General features: G+C 37.8%; 1 protein-coding gene across 2 annotated transcripts in view; it reads right to left on the bottom strand.

Moving 5' to 3' along the window:
* The window catches only part of MSRB3 (methionine sulfoxide reductase B3), a 268,746-nt gene that overhangs the window by 48,897 nt on the left and 200,324 nt on the right, over nucleotides 1-19,525 (bottom strand). For both annotated transcript variants that reach the window (XM_055118621.1, XM_055118622.1), the window contains exon 6: nucleotides 5,854-5,951. In XM_055118621.1, the coding sequence (XP_054974596.1) occupies nucleotides 5,854-5,951 (98 nt within the window). The remainder of the gene's footprint in view (nucleotides 1-5,853; nucleotides 5,952-19,525) is intronic.

The following is a 19,525-nucleotide window of genomic DNA, read 5'->3' as shown; positions in this document are numbered from 1 at the left end:
GTAAAATACAAACTGTAATGGACTATTATAGCTATCCTACTGAAAAGGTATGAGATAATTATTTTTTTTGTTTTTTGTTTTGGATGGGGGTGAATTGGGAGCCAATGTGCAGAAGGCCCAGGGCTTCTCCCTACCAATTCTTGCCAACCAAGCAGTGGGCCACAGCAGCAGTACTTGGCAGGGGTAGGTGGTGAGGGGCTTTCCAGAAGCCCACCCTTGATGCCTAGAGGACCATGAGGTGCTGGGACTGAACTGGGGTTCAGCTGCATCAAGTGACAGCCCCTGAATTTCTTCCCCTCAGCCCCCAGACAACTGCTCAAATTTGTTTGCTTTTGTTTTCTTTGGGGACCACACCTGGCTGTGCTCAGGGATCCCTCCTGGCGAAGATCAGGGACTGTATGTGGTGCTAGAGACTGACTGGGTCAGCCATGGGCAATTCACGCACCATGGCCATTGTACCATCTCTCTGGCACTAGTTGTTTACATTTTTTAATTTCCTCAAGAATCTTTTCAAACCTAAGATCTCCCCTCAATGAAAAAAATCAGAAAATCTGCCAATTTACTACCCGGAAGAGAACCAAGAGAAAATAATACCCCTCTTTTTAAAAAGTGATGGAGCATCAAAGTTAACATAATTCCTTAAAATCTGACTGCAATTCTCAGTTGTGTACATAAGAAATACAAATAAAGCATTCAACACAGTTGCATATTTCTGTACTTATGTATTTCCAACTGACCTAGAGGAATTTCTCTCACTTACTCCTAGGATGTTGGTAACTTTATTATTATCATTTTCTCTTAAGTGTTTGATCTATAAGATGAAGCACTTTCAAAGCAGATCTTTTACACTAAGGCACATGGGGTGGGATGAGAGGGAAAAAAGTTTTAAGAAGAAAAGCAATTTACTTTGCCAGTAGTATCCTGTTTTCTCCCACTGTTATTGAAGACACTTGTGTGTAAGTAAGGCTCTGTTCCTCTGTGCTTGTGATATTAATCTTTTGCCAAGGAAATGACTGTGAAGTCACCAGTCTAGCATTATGATTTTACTGAAAGATCAAGAAAAAGAGAGATGAGCTGTGAGTCTTAAACCCTATTGTAGCCCATGGGCATCTTTAATCATCAGCAATATATGACTTGTCATCTGCAAAAGATTAATAAGGTTTGGGGTTTTACCAAAAACTGCTTTACTTTTGAAAAATACTTTGTATTGGGAGATATTTACCTTTATGTTGATTTGGTGGACTGGGAACAAATTAATAATGATCTAAAACAAACTTAAGGGACTCTACCATTGACTCCAGCAGTAATAGCAAGAGTCATAAATAAACCTCAAGTTGGGTAAACTCAGGGATCTGATGGTTTTCTTAAAGATTATTAGGCAAAGCTAAGTGATTTATTGGACCCCCATTTACAGCAGATGTAGAATTTTGATCTAAAGAAGGAAGAATTCCCAGAGTATTTCAAGGAAGGACTTACTTCATGGAATTACAGCTTAAACCATGCAAATATTACCTCTTTTCACTAAACTTAAACTCCTGACAAAGTGCTATTTAACAGGCTAGGGTTGGAGGATTAGGGAGAAACTATCAAACAATTATTCATAGTAGTCAGTGAAATAGAAATAGAAGCAATGTATTTTATCACTAGTTTAAAAATAAGTTAAATAAAAATGAGGGAAATTATTTATAACTGAAAATTGTTAGGAAATTGCTACAACTAAGGAAAAATATTTGTGCCCGTCAAAGTAGGAAGATTCTAAACCTTCGTGGAAGAGATAAGTGGAGTATAATTCCTGACGTCAATATGCAGAATAAAAAAAAATACATGTTTACAGTAAAAATCAGAAAGTAATAGCACAGCCCATTATTTCTACAGGTAGGAATTACAATGAAGTCAGTGAAGAATCCCCACCACCCTGCCTGGTTTCTGGACTATTAACTTAAAGAACAAGTACATTAGGTCTCTTAACCCTGAGTTCTTAAGAATCTGACTGCAGTATTTCTGAAAAATAATGACCATACTAATTCAAACTTAACTTTCTCAGAATTTTTTTTTTTTGCTTTTTGGGTCATACCTGGCGATGCACAGGGGTTACTCCTGGCTCTGCACTCAGGAATTACCACTGGCGGTGTTCAGGGGACCATATGGGATGCTGGGAATTGAACCCGGGTCGGCCGCGTGCAAGGCAAATACCCTACCTGCTGTGCTATCGCTCCATCCCCAAACACCGAAAAGCTTATAGTGGGAGAACCAGAGACAGTACAGCAGGTAGGCCCCTTGCCGTGCATGTAACCGCACCCTTTATTCCTTAGCAACCCATGGTTTACCTGGATCTCTGAGTGCAGATGCAGGAATAAGCCCTGAGTACTGCTGGGTGTGACCCAAAAAACAGAACCAAAACTGAAAAAAAAATGACAACAAAATAAGCACTATAGTGAATGTGAAAACGTATTGCAGATTGTGTCTCTTGAAGTATATGCCAATCCTACCCAATATGAGGACAAGCATACTGCATGGTATAATCAATATTGTAATTTTTAATTTGGGGCCACACCCAGCTGTGTTCAAGCCTTACTCATGGGGATGCACTCATGGATTACTTCTAGTAGAACTCAGGAGACCATATGTAGTGCTTGAGATCAAACCTGGATCAGCAGCATGCCAGGAAAGCACCCTATCTGATGTACTATTACTCTAGCCCCTCAATATCATAATTTTTCAAAGGGAAAATCCTAACTACTAAAGCAAGAATTGGGAACCAATAAATATATGTATAGCAATATTGCCAAATTGCATATATATGTATATATGTGTATGTATATATATTATTAAAACTAAGTTTATTTGTAGAAGTTGGCAGTAAAAGAGTCCTTACATTTAGTAAGAGTCCTTATAGTTGGTAATCTATCTTTAGCAAAAGAAATTGAAAATGTCTATAAGATATAAAAATACGTAATAGATTCTTCATGATAGCCAATTCAGTACAGAGAAGAGACAAACTATGTAAATTTAAAATACATTTTTTGGAGGAATGGGGGACAAACAGAGCTGCTCAGGGCTTCCTCCTGGCACTGCTTCGGGTCATCCAGGGATGGGGACTGAACCCTGGCATGCCTTCTCCTTGCTCTCTCTCTCTGGCTCCCAGAAAATTATTTTAAAAGAAGAAGTAAATCAGAGAAGTGTTCTATACCATCAAAAAAGGGAAAGACAAATGTGGAAGAGTTGTGAGTAGGGAAACACATAAGACTGAAGGACAGAAGATCAAAGAAGATAAACTGATCATGAAATGTGTCTTTACAGTATTACTGTCATCCTGTTGCTCATCGATCTGCTCGAGTGGGCACCAGTAACATCTTCATTGTGAGACTTTCTGTTACTGTTTTGGGTATATCAAATACGCCACGGGTAGCTTGCCAGGCTCTATTGCACGGGCTGGATACTCTCAGTAGCTTGCTGGGCTCTCCGAGAGGGACAGAGGAATACTAACCTGGTTGGCCGCATGCAAGGCAAACACCCTACCCACTGTGCTATCACTCCAGCCCCAAAATGTGTTTTAAAAACTATAAATTTAAAGGGCAAAAGGTATTGCTCTACTATGAAATCCATTAAGCCAATTATACATTATTTTCAAGGCAAGATAAAAGGCTGGAAGTGAAAGGTAGAAAATTAAGTGATCTTTTATAATGGTTTTTATAATGATCTTTTCTTTATTGCTATTGTTGCTATCATCTCTGTAACTGGCACATAAAAAAAGGAAGTTGATTATAATGACAAATTTAAAAAATATTAAGAAAAAACATGTTTGTGGTGAGGGTGGAGCATTATGAACAAATTCAATAATTATAAACTGTCACTGTCACTGTCATCCCGTTGCTCATCAATTTGTTCGATCGGGCACCAGTAACATCTCTCATTATGAGACTTATTGTTACTGTTTTTGGCATATCCAATATGCCACGGGTAGCTTGCCAAGCTCTGTCGTGCGGGCCCGATACTCTCGGTAGCTTGCCAGGCTCTCCCAGAGGGGTGGAGGAATCGAACACGGGTCAGCCGTGTGAAAGGCAAATGCCCTACTGCTGTGCTAAACAAATTCAATAATTATAACAAGTTCAATAATTATAAGCTGCAATACAAAACTAAAAACAGAAAAGATGTTTAGGAATTAATTTAGGCATTAATCCAGCCCACCTTAGTTTTTATCAAGAATTACAAATTTCTGGATAGATCATTTTAATTTGTGTAACAGTCATATAAATATAAATATTTGCATATAAATTCAATTAAATTCAAAACTAAAATGAATAAAACTGTTCAGAGATTATGAGAATTGGGTTTCCGCCTCTTTCTGCATTATACCTTTTGACAAAGTAGCTATCTATCATGATCTATCTGCCTAACCTTTATTTTTCCATCTGTCTGACACCGGAAAGATCTCTGGAGCAAAAGACTAAAATTCAAATCTCATTTCTGTGACTTAAACCAATGTGAATTTACAGAAATTAAGTAGCCCTCCATGTTCCTCCGTTTCCTTAAGTATAAAATGAGAGGGAGTAATAGTACTACCTCATAAAAATTATATGAGCAGTGACTAAGGCCCTTTAAGAAAACTGATTAAAAAAAAAAGGAAAACTGATGTTGGGGCCTCACCCAGACAAAGTAAAATAGAATCTCTGGGGGTGGAACCCAGCATCACAAAGTATCATTATCTTGCTCAGATACTCACCTCTGAAAAACAAGATTGTACTGAAACGTGACATACATCAAATATGCATAAGTCTGCTTTTCATGGGGAAAAATAGTTTCATACTGAAAAGACATTTAACTTGCCAACCTTATTTTTAAAAAGGAAAAGAAAAGGAGAGGAAATGAAAGAAAAGAAAAGATATGGAAATAAAAGAAAAGGAAATAAAGAAAAGACATGAAAACAAATTTGTCAGATGGTTAGGTTCAAACCAATACCCCTCCCTACTTGGCAGTAAATATGCCACCTACTCCCTAAAGCCCTGTGCCTGATGAAGGGGGTCAAAGGGCAGGCAGAAGAATGCTAGGGAGGCCCACGTGGAAATAACTTTGATTACAACTGCCTGATTGTGCCCCCCCTTACCTCAGACACAAGTAACAGATATCACCCAACAAAATATTCTGTATGGGTCAATTTCAGGGCTCAAAAATGCAGACTATATACTTCAGGTTTTTGTTTTTTTAAGCAAAATGGAGCACCATTAAACAGAACCTTTGTTGGGAAAAAAAATCACCTTCAATCGATTCAATACAGTGAGAAATGGGCCTTTAGGGCCTATGAAGGTTTTGTTACGCAGCCATCCATAACCCGATGTTTACATCATGTCGCTCTCACTGCAGTTCTGTGGACCCACTTTCAGTCCTAGCTCCCCCACTGTTCCAATATGGTGCCACAAAGAAACCAGAAACAACTCTTCTTGAGTGATGTGAAGGGGAAGTTTAGTGGTGAGATCTAGGAAGGGAGAATGGGAGTACACCGTAAGGTAGTTTCAGACGAGTAATAACGTAGTCTCTCTGCTTCTCTGGCCTCTTTGTGGTTAGTTACTTGGACTTGGTGCTTACCTTTCCCTGTTTTTTTTTTCTTTTTGGGTCATACCTAGCAATGCACAGGGACTTCTCCTGGCTTTACACTCAGGAATTACTCCTGACGGTGCTGGGGGACCATATGGGATGCTGGTAATCGAAGCTGGGTTGGCAGCGTGCAAGGCAAACACCCTACCCGCTGTGCTACTGCTCAAGCCCTTGGTGCCTACCTTAAGGAGAACCAAGAATCTCTAAAGAGTTGGCAACATTGAGTGAACAGCACGTGGGGTTTCAGGAGGGTCAACTGACCTGAGAGCAGCTTGTCTCCACTCTGTGCATCCCGTAAGAAAAGTCATCAGTGAATGTGATGGAGTCGGAACTAATCACGTCATGGAACGAAGGCCAGCCTGGGCACAGCGGGCATAAGAACCAAAACAGAAGGGAGAGAAAAGGCCTTGGGTTACAATTATATTTAAATAAATACTGATCACAGCATGGAAATCCTTAACATAAATCACGCTTAACTTTTTCAACCTAGATGAAAATGTCAAATGCTAAAGATAAATAATATGCAGCTATTGCAATCCTAGTGCAACTGTTTCTTAAGAACTTTCCCCCACATCCAATTAAAGTTGCATTTGGATTTTATATTTCATGAAACTGTGTTAGACCACCCAGTGGCTTTCCCAGCACATCCTTGAATGTATAAAGCTCCCTTACCAACCCCTTCAGAGGCACGGGGCATAACTCTGATGTACCAGGAGTCTTGCCGTGTAATATTTTCCAAAACATGATCCAATTAGTCTGGCTGTTAACTTTCCACTTATTCTATGCCTTTTTTAGGAAGCATGCTTTGCACTACTCTCTTCTGGATGGCTGATATATATGCAAGTAATATTCTGTTCATTCCACCTTTGACTAATTTCTTAGCACAGGGAGTTAACTGGGAAAGCATAACTTTGTTCTATTCTGTGATCGACAGGCCTGCTCCTATCAGAGGAGAAAGTCAAGGAGCAGTGGTCCTCAGGCATCTCAGGGGAGCACCTTCTCTCTAATGGCATCTTGTTTCAATTTTCATTTATTATAAGGATTTATAAAATATGTGGACAGCTTTAAGAAACTCAATGGTAAGTGGACCATAGGATTGTACAAATGTTTATGAGTGTACAGTCTGGTTTTATGTTCAGTACTTATGGGCATGTTTTTACATGTTTCCAGAAAATATGTCTGGAGTTAGTGAACTGAAGCCTGCATCCCTGATATGATGAAAGAGGTGCTATGTTGCTGAATTGCTTGTACAATTTTTTTCCCTTGCAGAAGCCAAATATATTTCTGCAGAAAGGAGGGAGCCCTTTAAAACATGGTGCTTTGTGCTAATACACCTACTGAAAGAAAGCAGAATGCAAACTTCAACAATATGATTTCCAGTCTCAAACAAAACAAATTAACTCAGGCCAAGTTTTTGTAAGAAGTTCTCCAAGCACCCCAGCGTCCTCTGTGCAACAAAACAGCCTCAGAATCAGTGTCAATATTATCACTGTATCACTGTCATCCCGTTGTTCATCGATTTGCTTGAGCGGGCACCAGTAAGATCTCCACTGTGAGCTTGTTGTTACTGTTTTTGGCCTATCGAATGTCATGGGTAGCTTGCCAGGCTCTGCTGTGCTCCATCTTCTTGAGCCATCTCTCGAACCTTACACTAATGGCTTTAAGAAATTCATTTCTACCCATTTTCTAAACTCTGAAGAAAGTCTGAACATATTTTAGGGAAAGGCTGTTGGTTTAATTATTACTTGGCACATTCACACATTCTTTGTCCAATGATGGAATACCAGAGACAATAGTGACATTTGAGAAAATTAAAATAAAGTTATGTATTTATGCACTGTAGCACTGTCATCCCATTGTTCATGAATTTGCTCAAGTAGGCACCAGTAATGTCTCCATTGTGAGATTTCTTGTTACTGTTTTTGGCATATTGAATATGCCACGGGTAGCTTGCCAGGCTCTGCCTTGCAGGCAGGATACTCTTGGTAGCTTGCCAGGCTCTCCAAGAGGGATGGAGGAATCGAACCCAGCTCGGCCACGTGCAAGGCAAATGCCCTACCCGTATTTATGAAAAGAAAAAAAATATTCTGTATTTTTATGTGCCATGTCATTCCTTGATTGTATTTGTAGGCAATAATATCAAGTGTGACATACTTGGTTCAATAATAAAAAAATAAACACAAGTTTTACTTTTTTTCACCTTATCCTTTTAAAATTTACCATAAAACTTATCTCCACCCCCCATTTTTCTATCTCTAGAATTTAAAATATATTTAAGAAAATTATATACCTTATACCTATGAATATATGTATATATGTATGCATACACACACATACACTCAATCCTAAACAAAGCAGGCATTTAAAGCACCAACCACTTAGTACGACTGAAAGTTCCACATGCAATTTATAACCAACCTCCACATTTCTGGGCCTGCACGTGCAGAGCAGTGTCCGTGAAGGCGGAACCAATTTGCAGATAGGTGAGTGGACCCGCTTGGTTCAAGCCCACGGTGCTCAAACTCCCCCACTTCCCACAAGCCCTTCTGAACCTTATACTTATTATATTGGGTTTGTGACTGATCTTTTTTCCATGCTCTTCTCACTGATGAGTGGCAAGCACTTAAAAGGCAGAGCTGGAGCTGGTGTTCTCATGGGCAAAGGGTTTTAAAACTACTCTGATTAACCTTCAACAAACAAGTAGAGTGAATAATGGTGGCACATAACAGAGCTTCAGAGAAGAGAGAAAGAATATAATCATACTCCTTTTTCACAGATTAGATTAAGAACTCTCCATGCTAATTTCCCATTGAAGAATCTGCTTTGACTCAATCACTATAATTAAGCCCCTCTATGGAGGTAAAGTGGTTTAATTATTTACTTAGGATAATAAAAACATGGAAGCTATCTAGGTCACAGGTCCTCCCCATTCTGGGGTGAGGGGAAGGGTGAAGAAGAAAGATAAGTTGCTTGCCAATATTATACAAGCAGTGAGCTAAAACTGAAACCTGACTATTTTGACTTTAGTCTGGGGCTCTCTTTTTATACTCCACATTCTTCTTTAGTAAGAAACTGAGGAATTATTTGGACATTGTATGATGGAGGAATTGTTCAAGTTTAAATAAATATTCTCACTGCCATTTCTGGATTATTAGACTATTGCCCTTAGGAGTAAATGTGGAAGCCATGAGTATATCCTAAGATATATGAATTATCTCACTCTCTGAAGATAAAACTTCTCAAAAGGAGAGTTCAAGAGGATTAGGGGTGTAGCTCAGTAGTTGAGCACCTACTTCACATACATATATATACATATGTATACATATGTATACTCCTTTTTCACAGATTAGATTAAGAACTCTCCATGCTAATTTCCCACTGAAGAATCTGTATACATATATATGTATACATATATACATATATACATGTGTATATATACATGTATATATACATATATATGTTCACATACATATATATATACATGTATATTGAACCCTAAGTTCAATACCTGGTACCACCAAAAAGAAAAAAAAAGCAGCAGTAATGATGCTATCTTGTTCGATACATAGGTTACTTATTTGTGTGAAACAACCACAAAGACCTAAATTATCACTCTTAGGAGTGTACTGACAAAACTGTATGTGCTCTTTGGGGTTTCTCATTCTAATTTTTTTTCTAGAATCTGTATTTGTGTAGGGGAACTGCTTTGGAGTGAACTATGAAATAAGTCAGACAGCTATAAATTTTTGACTCCATGAATTAAATACTCATGTATTTTCTAAAAAATTCCACCTAAGAATAGAACACAGAGAGATGGGAATCATACAGAATAGAATTTCCCTAAAGAATTCAGTATTTTTTGGAAAGTTTTTCACTGGTATTGTTGGCCAAGGTATTTCTTCAACAATAAAAACTGGATCTTGCAGGGGGGTCAAAACTATAATTCACAGCCTCCCTTTGCACTGCCAAAGTTTTTAAGGTAAAATCTGCATTTTTTATGTAACTCAAATCCTAATTAGTGGAGATAGGCAAGAAAGATGTGTGGAAAACAACAAAGCCGTGCCCTCACACACCTTCGGAAGACAATCATGGCCACCCTCAACAGTGAGATTAACAAAGGAGAACGTTGGGTCCTTTTGCCAAGTCTCTCAGGAAAAGCAAAGTCCTACAGAAATAGAATTCATCACAAAGGTAAGTCCTTATTGACAATCAAACCAAGCAGGACTTTCACCCGAGAATAAATTGTCTCATGGCAGAGAAGCCACAGTGATGACAGCACTTTGAAAGCGGAATTCCCTCATCATGTGAAAGTATTTAAAGGAGGAACTCTTCACTGCTGTAAAAATCCTCAAAGGAAACCCTGCCCCCACTCCTAATAATAAGGAAAGTGCTTCAAAGGGTGATAGATAGGCAAAGACTGAAGCAATCTGTGTCTTGTTGAGAAAATTATCTTGAGCAAAAAGGGGGGGTGGTGGTGGTGTTTATGTCAGTTTTGACATTAAAGAAAGATCATCCATCCTCCTTTTTCTAGGATTTCCCTTTTGGTCTTCTCATTTAACAAAAAAAAATATTTGTTTTGGATGCATTCCATGCACTCTTTAAAAGAAAAGTCATGTAAAAACCTGTATAAACAGAAAAGGCTGGCTCCACCCCCAATACATCCCTTTGTTTCTATTTGATGAAGTTGAATTGGGGGTTGTTATCATTTTATTTCAAGAATGTAAATTGTAACTTTTAGATATCGGTTTATTACTACCAGGAATATGTTACTAAGTAAATAGACTGTCCCCTCAAAAAACTCTCTACTCCAATTAACAAATAAATGCAGGTACTGTGACTAAAGAGAAAAGCTGGAACATAGCATCTGATCCAGTTTTATCAACATCAGGCAAAATAATGCAGACAAAATATTACTGATACACTGTAGGGAAGTCCCAGAATGTTTATTTACATCTCAAATACAGGAGCAAGTGATTCAGTTTAATAGAGATCCTGGGAGTTTTCCACTTTCTACACTATAATTACTTTTTTAGACCTCAATGTGATATCTGTTACACTCATAATGTAAATTAAAGAAAAAAGCCAAAACTCTCCATAGTTCACATAAATTCCTTCCTATAATTCCTTCTCAAGAAGAAGTCTAGGCACTGCTTGGATCCCATTATGTAAAGTGTGACAGCTCTTCTCAAGCAGCATTCTACTGACCAATGCTAAATGTTTTATTCCAACTGCCTCCTAAGAAAAATGCTCTCACATCTCTCTAACCACCATCTTTCCCTCCTTTCAAAAATCTCTGAATCAAGTTGTTTAGCAACAGATTACAAACAATCCTGTCTGTAACACACTTAGGAAAGTAACCCTCGTTCTCCTACTCTTATATTAACAACAATTTCTATTCAGCTTTCACATCTCCTACATGCTTCCCCTACCCCAAATAAAGATTAGAGACCATAGTAAGTCACATAAACCATAAATAGGACATAGCCGAAACTACCACAAGCAGGAATTAATTGAATCAAAATATTTGGTTAACATTTTATTATATATTTGAAAGCTCTAAAGAACATATCTTAGAAATTCTCATGAGCGTCAATAAAAAAGATTTGTTTTTAACTATGCATTATGGCAGATGTTAATTATACATACATACTGTAATGATTACTTTGCAATAAATTCAAATAAGGCTCGTGTTAAATGTGAAATAAATATATGTCAATTATACTCATTAAAATATAATTACAAATATTTTCAATGCAAAGAGTCTGAATATAATAAATCTAAGTTGGTTAGATGATGGTTTAATAATTATCATTTATATTAATATAGAATTATAATTTATATATAGATAATTTATCTATATATCTATAAATACCATGCATATATATGTATATGCATGGTTTCCATGGGACAACCTGGAGAGTTGAAGATCTATCTCTTGGGGTCTGTATCAACTCTCACAGCCCTATAATTCTACCATATTGGGAAAGTTAAAGCTTTTAGTTTCTCAGTGGTCAGAATTGATTAACTTCCCCATCCACACATATCTTACTAGTTACCTCAATCCAAGTAAGAAAACTTTATGAAGAGTCCCTACGAACAAGAGCTGTTTGAAGCTTAAAATTCTTATTCCTATTTTTCCATAGTTGGAAGCCTGCCTCATGAGCTGGGGGAGAAGGCAGCTGGAATAGAGAGGGGATCATTAATTCAATGATGGTTGGAGGAATCATTCAGGATGGGAGGATGTGTGCTGAAAGTATACAAAGGAACAAACGTGATAGCCTCTCAGTATCTGTATTGCAAACCATAATGCCCCAGTAGTAGAGAGAGAGTATGGGGGAAATTGTCTGCTATGAAGGTAAAGGGAGGGTTGGGAAGAGCGGGGTATGCTGGGGACATTGGTGGTGAAAAATGTGCACTGGTGGAGGGATAGTGTTCGGTCATTGTATGACTGAAACTCAAACATTAAAGTTTTGTAACTGTATCTCACGGTGATTCAATTAAAAAAATTATTATTCCTACCCAATTATTCACTTGATTGACACTCAAGAATAACTTTTATCATATTTTTTTTTGCTTTTCGGGTCACACCTGGCAATGCACAGGGGTTACTCCTGGCTCTGCACTCAGGAATTACTCCTGGCGGTGCTCAGGGGACCATATGGGATGCTGGGAATCAAATCCGGGTCGACCTCGTGTAAGGCAAACGCCCTGCCCGCTGTGCTATTGCTCCAGCCCTAACTTTTATCATATTTTTTTAAAGAATAATTCTTGACCCTTCCTTACTTCACACACACACAAAGGCGCATTTTTATAGTAAACATTTAATTCACAGGTCAGGTAGTAGCAGTAAGCAGTTAACACTATGGCCCATACAAAGTTACTCTGCTCATTCTAATGTATTTTCCCTAGTATCCATATATTTTTTCCAATTTTTCTGTGCAAATTCACACCAACTCAGACTATGATGCATTTACTTACTTATATTTCCTTATCATCCAATATACAACATGGAAAAATATAATTGACATATTTTTTCTTTTTCTTTATTCTCCTTTCCTTACTCCCCACTTCCCACTTTTTTTTTTCTTTTCAACGATTTTTTTGACTGATTTACAATAATGTTATTAACAGAGTTTCAGAAATGCAATGCACTAACTCCACGCCCACCAGCAATGCAGAGTTCCCTGGCTAATGACACAAGGTCCCCTCCCACCTTTTTGGCAAACTCATTTTTGAAAATTGTTTGCTATATTTTGGGTCATGTATTATAGCAGTGTTAATGTATTTTGGGGGGCAGGGAGTAGTTTAGGGGGACTTACCTGGAGTTCTCAGGGCTTACTCCTATGATCAGGGCTCATACCTGCCAATACACGGGGGCCCATATACAATGCTAGGGATAAAATGGCAAAAAGGGGTCGCCAAATTCAAGGGAAGCAACTTAGCCTTCATACTATTTCTCTGGGCCTGACATGTATGGTTTTAATGTACAAGAATTACCTCACCTCTCCTCTACCAAGTGCCCAAGGCCCTGAAACAATGCTCTGATGTCATCCTTTCCACCCCAGGACCCTCTTTGCTAGGCATACTCAGTTTGGGGGCCAAGGTTTTGCCATTATTTGATAACTTCTATTTCCTTGTCTTGTTCTTCTGTATATGATAAACCTACTTCCCACTTTTACTCTTTCTGAGATAGTATATCAAAAACAAACCCAAAACACTCACCATGCTATTTTCCATCTCACCTCCACCTTTTATTTTTTTTATTTATTTATTTTTTTGCACTATACTTTATTTATTTATTTTTTAATTTTTAAATTTATTTATTTTTAATTAGAGAATCACCGTGAGGGTACAGTTACAGATTTATACACTTTTGTGCTTATACTTCCCTCATACAAAGTTCGGGAACCCATCCCTTCACCAGTGCCCATTCTCCACCACCCGTAAACCCAGCGTCCCTCCCACCCTCCCCAATCCCATCTCCCCCCCACCCCACCCTGCCACTGTGGCAGGGCATTCCCTTCTGTTCTCTCTCTCTAATTAGCTGTTGTGGTTTGCAATAAAGGTGTTGAGTGGCCGCTGTGCTCAGTCTCTAGCCCTCATTCAGCCCGCAACTCCCTTCCCCCACATGGCCTTCGACTACAATGTAGTTGGTGATTGCTTCTCTGAGTTGTCTCCACCTTTTAATACAGGAGGCTTTTCCATTTTATCAGTCAATTCATACCTTTCTTTAAGGCATAGACCCATTTTCTTGCTATGAATTCTTCCAAAATTTTATGTACTGATCAACTAAAGTATATGTAGGAAGAAGAAATTCAAATAGTGAAATATTACCTTTCAGTTTTTCTCATGTGTCACTGACAACCGTGTTTAACAGGTCTGATTTAAGTCTAAAGCATATATTTATACCACTATTTCTTGATTGGTTCATTTTTAGTCTGTACTGTCTAATACAATAACAACCAGCCATATATAACAATTTAAACGAGCTGAAAATAAATTAAATTAAAATTTCATGGGAGCTGAGGGACAGTGCAGTGGGTAGGGCACTTGCCTTGCATGTGGCCAACCTGGGTTCAAATCCAGCATCCCATATGGTTCCCCCAAACCCTGTCAGGAGTGATCCTTGAGTGCAAAATCAGATGTAAGTCCAGAACACTGTGTGTGACCCCCAGACCAGCACCCCCCCCACATACACATACACATACACAAAATTTCTATTTCTCAGTCACACTAGCCACACTTCCAGTCCTCAGCAGTCACATACAGTTAACAGCTATCAGCCAAGCTGGATACCACAGATACTAATAAAGGACATTTCCACTACTGAATAGCATTTAAGTTGAATCACCTTGTGAAATATTATGATTTAATATTCATACTTAAACAGTATCTCCATATACCTCCTCTTCCAATTTTTGGTAGTTACATTAATTTTGGCCTTTAGTTTTAAATCATGTTAAGGAAAGTTTGTCTCTTGAACTCAAAAGCAAATTCATCTCTAATAAAAGCAGGAAGCTAAGTTTTCTTTAGCTCACTCCTCTATAGCCAACCTCCTGGTATATAAGTGTTGTTACAAAAGGCAAGAAACTATCTGTGAGTGAGCAAGTGAATGCATGGTTATTCTAGAGCTCAGTATCTTTAGATGCCCCACTCTGTAACACAGTCTGAGCACCCTGTCACTTCCTCTGTATTCTATACTATACTTTCCCCAGTCCAGTAGCCAATCTTAATTCTTTCATGCTTTTCTACAGATTATAAGAACTATAAACTAACTCAGTGTTTCTATTATTATTGTTATACCTGGTTGCTTGCTTACTGCATAGCTAAGGAGTACTGAGAGTATATTCCCTTTTCCAGCTGTCCAATTGTCATGACACCAAACTGCCTAGTGATTCAGATTTTCTTTTTTTTACAACTGTTGATACAGTTGTAAAAAGGTCATGTAAAGGTCATATGACATTTTATTTATAAAGCATGCAAATATTTTACATAATGCAACATTCTAAATTTTTGAAATTTTAATCACAGACACTTCAAATTTATACAGAAAAAATATAATAGGCATCTATAGCTTGAAATAAAAACTACCGAGATTTAACGAACAATAACTTTCTCTACTTTTGATTTCGACTTTTCTCTTTTGCTAACAAAATAAAATGTTCCAAGAGTAGCCAGATCTGCTTCCAATCTTCTTTCTTCAGGCGCCCTAAAGAGACCCACTCCCGCACTTGTTTTGGTTTATTTTATCTATATGTTTATATAGATAAATAAAAGGCAATGTTTCAGTGTTTTTTTTAAATATACATTACTAGTACTGCTTCTTAGGTATCCTTTGGCTACCTATTTTGTATATTACTCCTGTTTTTATTTTTGTTTTTAACAGAATCATTATTTTACAAGTAAAATAAATTTTCAAATATTTCTGAGGGCACTGACACTGTTTTATTTTTGTTTCACTATTATTCTCTAAAATATCTCTGCATCTTCTGAGGTGACTCTCTTTATCTTGGTTTAGTTTTACATCTTCCTAATTTTCTATCTCTCTGGTGATCTGGGATGGCCTGTTTTTATGTAAGAATGAAGATCAGGGTTAGGTGCCCTGTGAAGTTGGTATTGCTCTTCTCTGCAGTCACATTTGGTGTGGATTTGCTTTCTCATCACGTAAGTTTAACCCTGAGCAGGAATGCTAAGGGGGAGTTCTGTGAATACAGCCATCACTTGCTGCTAGTTCCTGAATGCCTGACTCTGGAGCACACCAAAGTAAGAGCAGGCCCAAATTTCCCCTATAGGTTGCTTAACATATTAAGAAAGTGATATTGCAGGTTCTTCCTTTAAAAAAAAAAACCTGTAACTGATGACCTGTAATATGAAAAAAGAAAGTGGGGACTAAAACTGGTCTAGTCATTCTTTCAATTTTCAATTAAATAACCTAGCTGCCAGGCTCTGTTTTGCTCTCCATAATTTTGCACTTTGAGCTCCTCTGTGATTCTGGCAGGCCTCCCTGCAGCAGGTCCTACATATTTGGGCATGTAGTTTTCTTAACTATCCATTCATGCATTTCCATCAACTACAGTTTTCTCTTGGAAAAAAATTGTTTAAAACTTCCTGTCTACTTAAGATAGACTCCCACACACACTTGCAGACTCAAATTCTCTTTGTAATGAGCTTCTACTTCTTTTCCTCCTCCTCCTTCCATTTTTCCTCCTCCTTTCTCTTTTTTTTTTTATCTTATTCTCACTTTAAAGGAGTCTCTTAGAAGAGAGAGGAAATAAATATATATGCTCAATCTATCACTGTAAATAGGAAACAAGATTTCTTTTTTACAAATTGTAGATTTTAATCTCCTATGTATATGATATTATAATGATGTAACTGATTTTAGGCATCATACATTTTGTATTTCCTACAATTATATACATATCATACTGACAAAAATAGCAAGATCAAGGTAAAGGTTAACAGATTTAATTCTGAATGAAAAGTGATTATGAGCAAACTGTATGATATTAACATTACTTTATGGCAGCTGAAATGCTGAATTAGAATCACATTTGATCAACTCCTTGGAAAGAAATTCCTTAGACACTTTTCAAGCTTATATTTGATTGACTGTGCTTGAGAATTCGCTGAATTTCTGTTCTACTCCCAGAGCAAATATAAAAAGGAGTATACCCCTCTATGCTAATGACATAATTTCAGTATTGCTTGTTTTGAACTGAGTTATATAGACAAAAATAGTTTGTTTCAAGAAGCAAACTATTTCAGTCAAGAAGCTATTTTAACAGCAGTTATGACAGGGGCCAGAGAGATAGAACAGAGGGTAGGACATTAGCCTTATATGTGGCCAATCCAGGATTGATCCTTGGCACCCCATATAGTTCCCTGAGCACCCCCAGGAGTGGTGATACATATATATACATGAAAACATTCCCCCATGCTTTACTGAGCTTTATTATCTCACATAAAAATAATACTTAAAATACTTGAAGAGAAGAGAGGTTAGAGTATATTGTATACCATCTAAATTAGAATGGGACTATTGATTCTGAATATTTACAAAGATGAGATATGTTAATAGAATCACTTTTACTTTGATTGCTTGTTATAGAGCAATCCAGTTGTCTAAACGGGTGTGGCGGGGGAAGAAAAAATAAATAAATAAACAGTGAATGGTAAATTGTGAATTGTGGATGGTGCCATGATTGGGGGCCATCTGAAGGCTCTAAAGAAACTAGTAGCATGATCAGATTCGTGTTTTAGAAAGGTGACTTTGTAAGTAACTGAAAGGCAAAGGATAGGAAAGAGGATGAAGACAGGCATATCGAATGGATGACTACACAGGAACGACATTCGCAATGCTCTGGGAGAGAAAAGGTAGGGGAGAGCCAGATTCACCAGTCTGGTGACAGTGGCATCTGTAGACAGTGACGAAGGAGACAGCTGAATCATATGCTGGATTTCCAGGTGGTATGATGAGCTGAATCAAGCTAGTCATATATCTCTCCAGGGAAAATAATAAAAGTCAGCTCAGTATGGAACAGTCTAGGACACAGGGATGTGTGGGTGCAGAAGTGAGACCTGGACTGAGGACACAGATATGAAAGTCATCAGAGCACAGAAGGGATTATGGATACATAAGAGGAAAATATAATAAGGATGAAGAACCAGACACACTTTTGTTGGCTTTTTAAAATTTTTTTTTTTTGCTTTTTGGGTCACACCTGGCTCTGCACAAGGATTATTCCTGGCTCTGCACTCAGGAATTACCCCTGTTGGTGCTCAGGGGACCATATGGGATGCTGGGACTCGAACCTGGGTCAGCCGTGTGCAAGGCAAACGCCCTACCTGCTGTGCTATCACTCCAGCCCCTCCAGACACGTATTTAAAAGGTAAGCAGAGGAATATGAGTCAGTGAGGGGAAAAGAAAGAAAGCATTTCAAGAAACAGGCTGAAAAATAGAAAAACAAAAGTACAGAAACAGAGTCAGATAACAGAAAAATTTGAAAGGTTGGGGTCTGGAGAGATAGTTTCACAGACTAAAGTGAAGGCTTTGCATGCTGGAGGCCCAAGTTCAGTCCCTGGCACTGCAATGTCCCATTGGGCACTGCTGGGAGAGGCCCAGGGAGTAAGTAGCATAGAGCCAGGAGCAGTCCCCAAGCACTGCAAATGTGACCCCCAAAACAAAGCAAAACAAAGTGATGGTCTGGAGAACAGAGAGCAGTGCATAATCGACAGAGATGAAAGGTCAATTAGATGGAGAGAAAAAGCCACTTCAAAACAATGATAATATAAACCAAATTGGATTGTGCTTAAAAGGCACATAAGAAGTGGAAAGGATAAACCAAGACAACACTTTGCAAAGCCTCCTGGGCAGGGCAGAAAACAGGAGGATGGAACCCATGGGTGATAGCTGGATCCTGGATGCTCCCATCCTCTCGCTTTCCTCTGTCTTCTACAAGCTCTTACAATGTTAGTATATTAATTTTCTCATATGAGTTTTGCAAAAAAATAGTGATGTGAAAATATTCAGACATGCTAGAACATCCTACATATTATTCAAATGTTTTATAGAATAATGGCTAGAAACAATATTTAAAGAAAGAGTGGAATAAAACTCAATACCTAGAATCCTTTTAGTTTTAGCTAAAGGTGTGTGTTGTTCTTAAAATCTTTGGGTCCATGGAAATGAGGGTGGTGAGTCTGATACTTTCAAAGACTATGTTAATCTTTTTTTTTCTGACAGAGGTGCTCAGTAAACAAGTTTAAATTAAACAATTCAGAGTTGTAACTTTAATTTAGCTTCCTTGGGTCAAATATGTTCATAGCATCCTGTACTTTTTCTTCAAAGCACGCAGTATGGTTTGTAGTTACTTATTTTAAAGGGTAATTTTGATGAACATCTGCTTCTTTCACTGAGCTCCAAAACACATGAGTGCTTTATTTACTGTTATACCCCCAAGACCCAGCTCATAGAAATATTTGTTGGATTAATTAGTTAATAAAGAAATCATCATGACAAATTTCATGATTTAACAACAATATTGGACTTACCTAAAAGAGAATCACTTCATTAGGATATGCCAAACACTAAGTCAATCAAAGAAATAAAGGAGAAAAAAAAGCAAAGAATTCCTACTATTTTACTTTATTACTTTATGGAATTGTTTTTACCAGTATCATATTTTAATATAATGTTTCTTTCTCTTCTCCTACCTATCAAGCAGGCATTTCTTCAAACTGATTAATAACAATTTCATATGTAGAAGCCACATAGCCTTATCACCCTCTACTCATTTCAGGCATTTGAATCTATTAAAGGACAATGTGACTAAAGACTGTCAAGAACATGGAGGTGTTCTTTGGGCAGTGTGAACATCTGGTATCTATTCTCTTTGGAGATTAATAATGTAGCTGTACTGCAGCAGGCTTT

Source organism: Sorex araneus, chromosome 10 (assembly GCF_027595985.1).
Source record: "Sorex araneus isolate mSorAra2 chromosome 10, mSorAra2.pri, whole genome shotgun sequence".
Taxonomy (NCBI): domain Eukaryota; kingdom Metazoa; phylum Chordata; class Mammalia; order Eulipotyphla; family Soricidae; genus Sorex; species Sorex araneus.
This window is presented reverse-complemented; position numbering and strand designations above follow the sequence as displayed.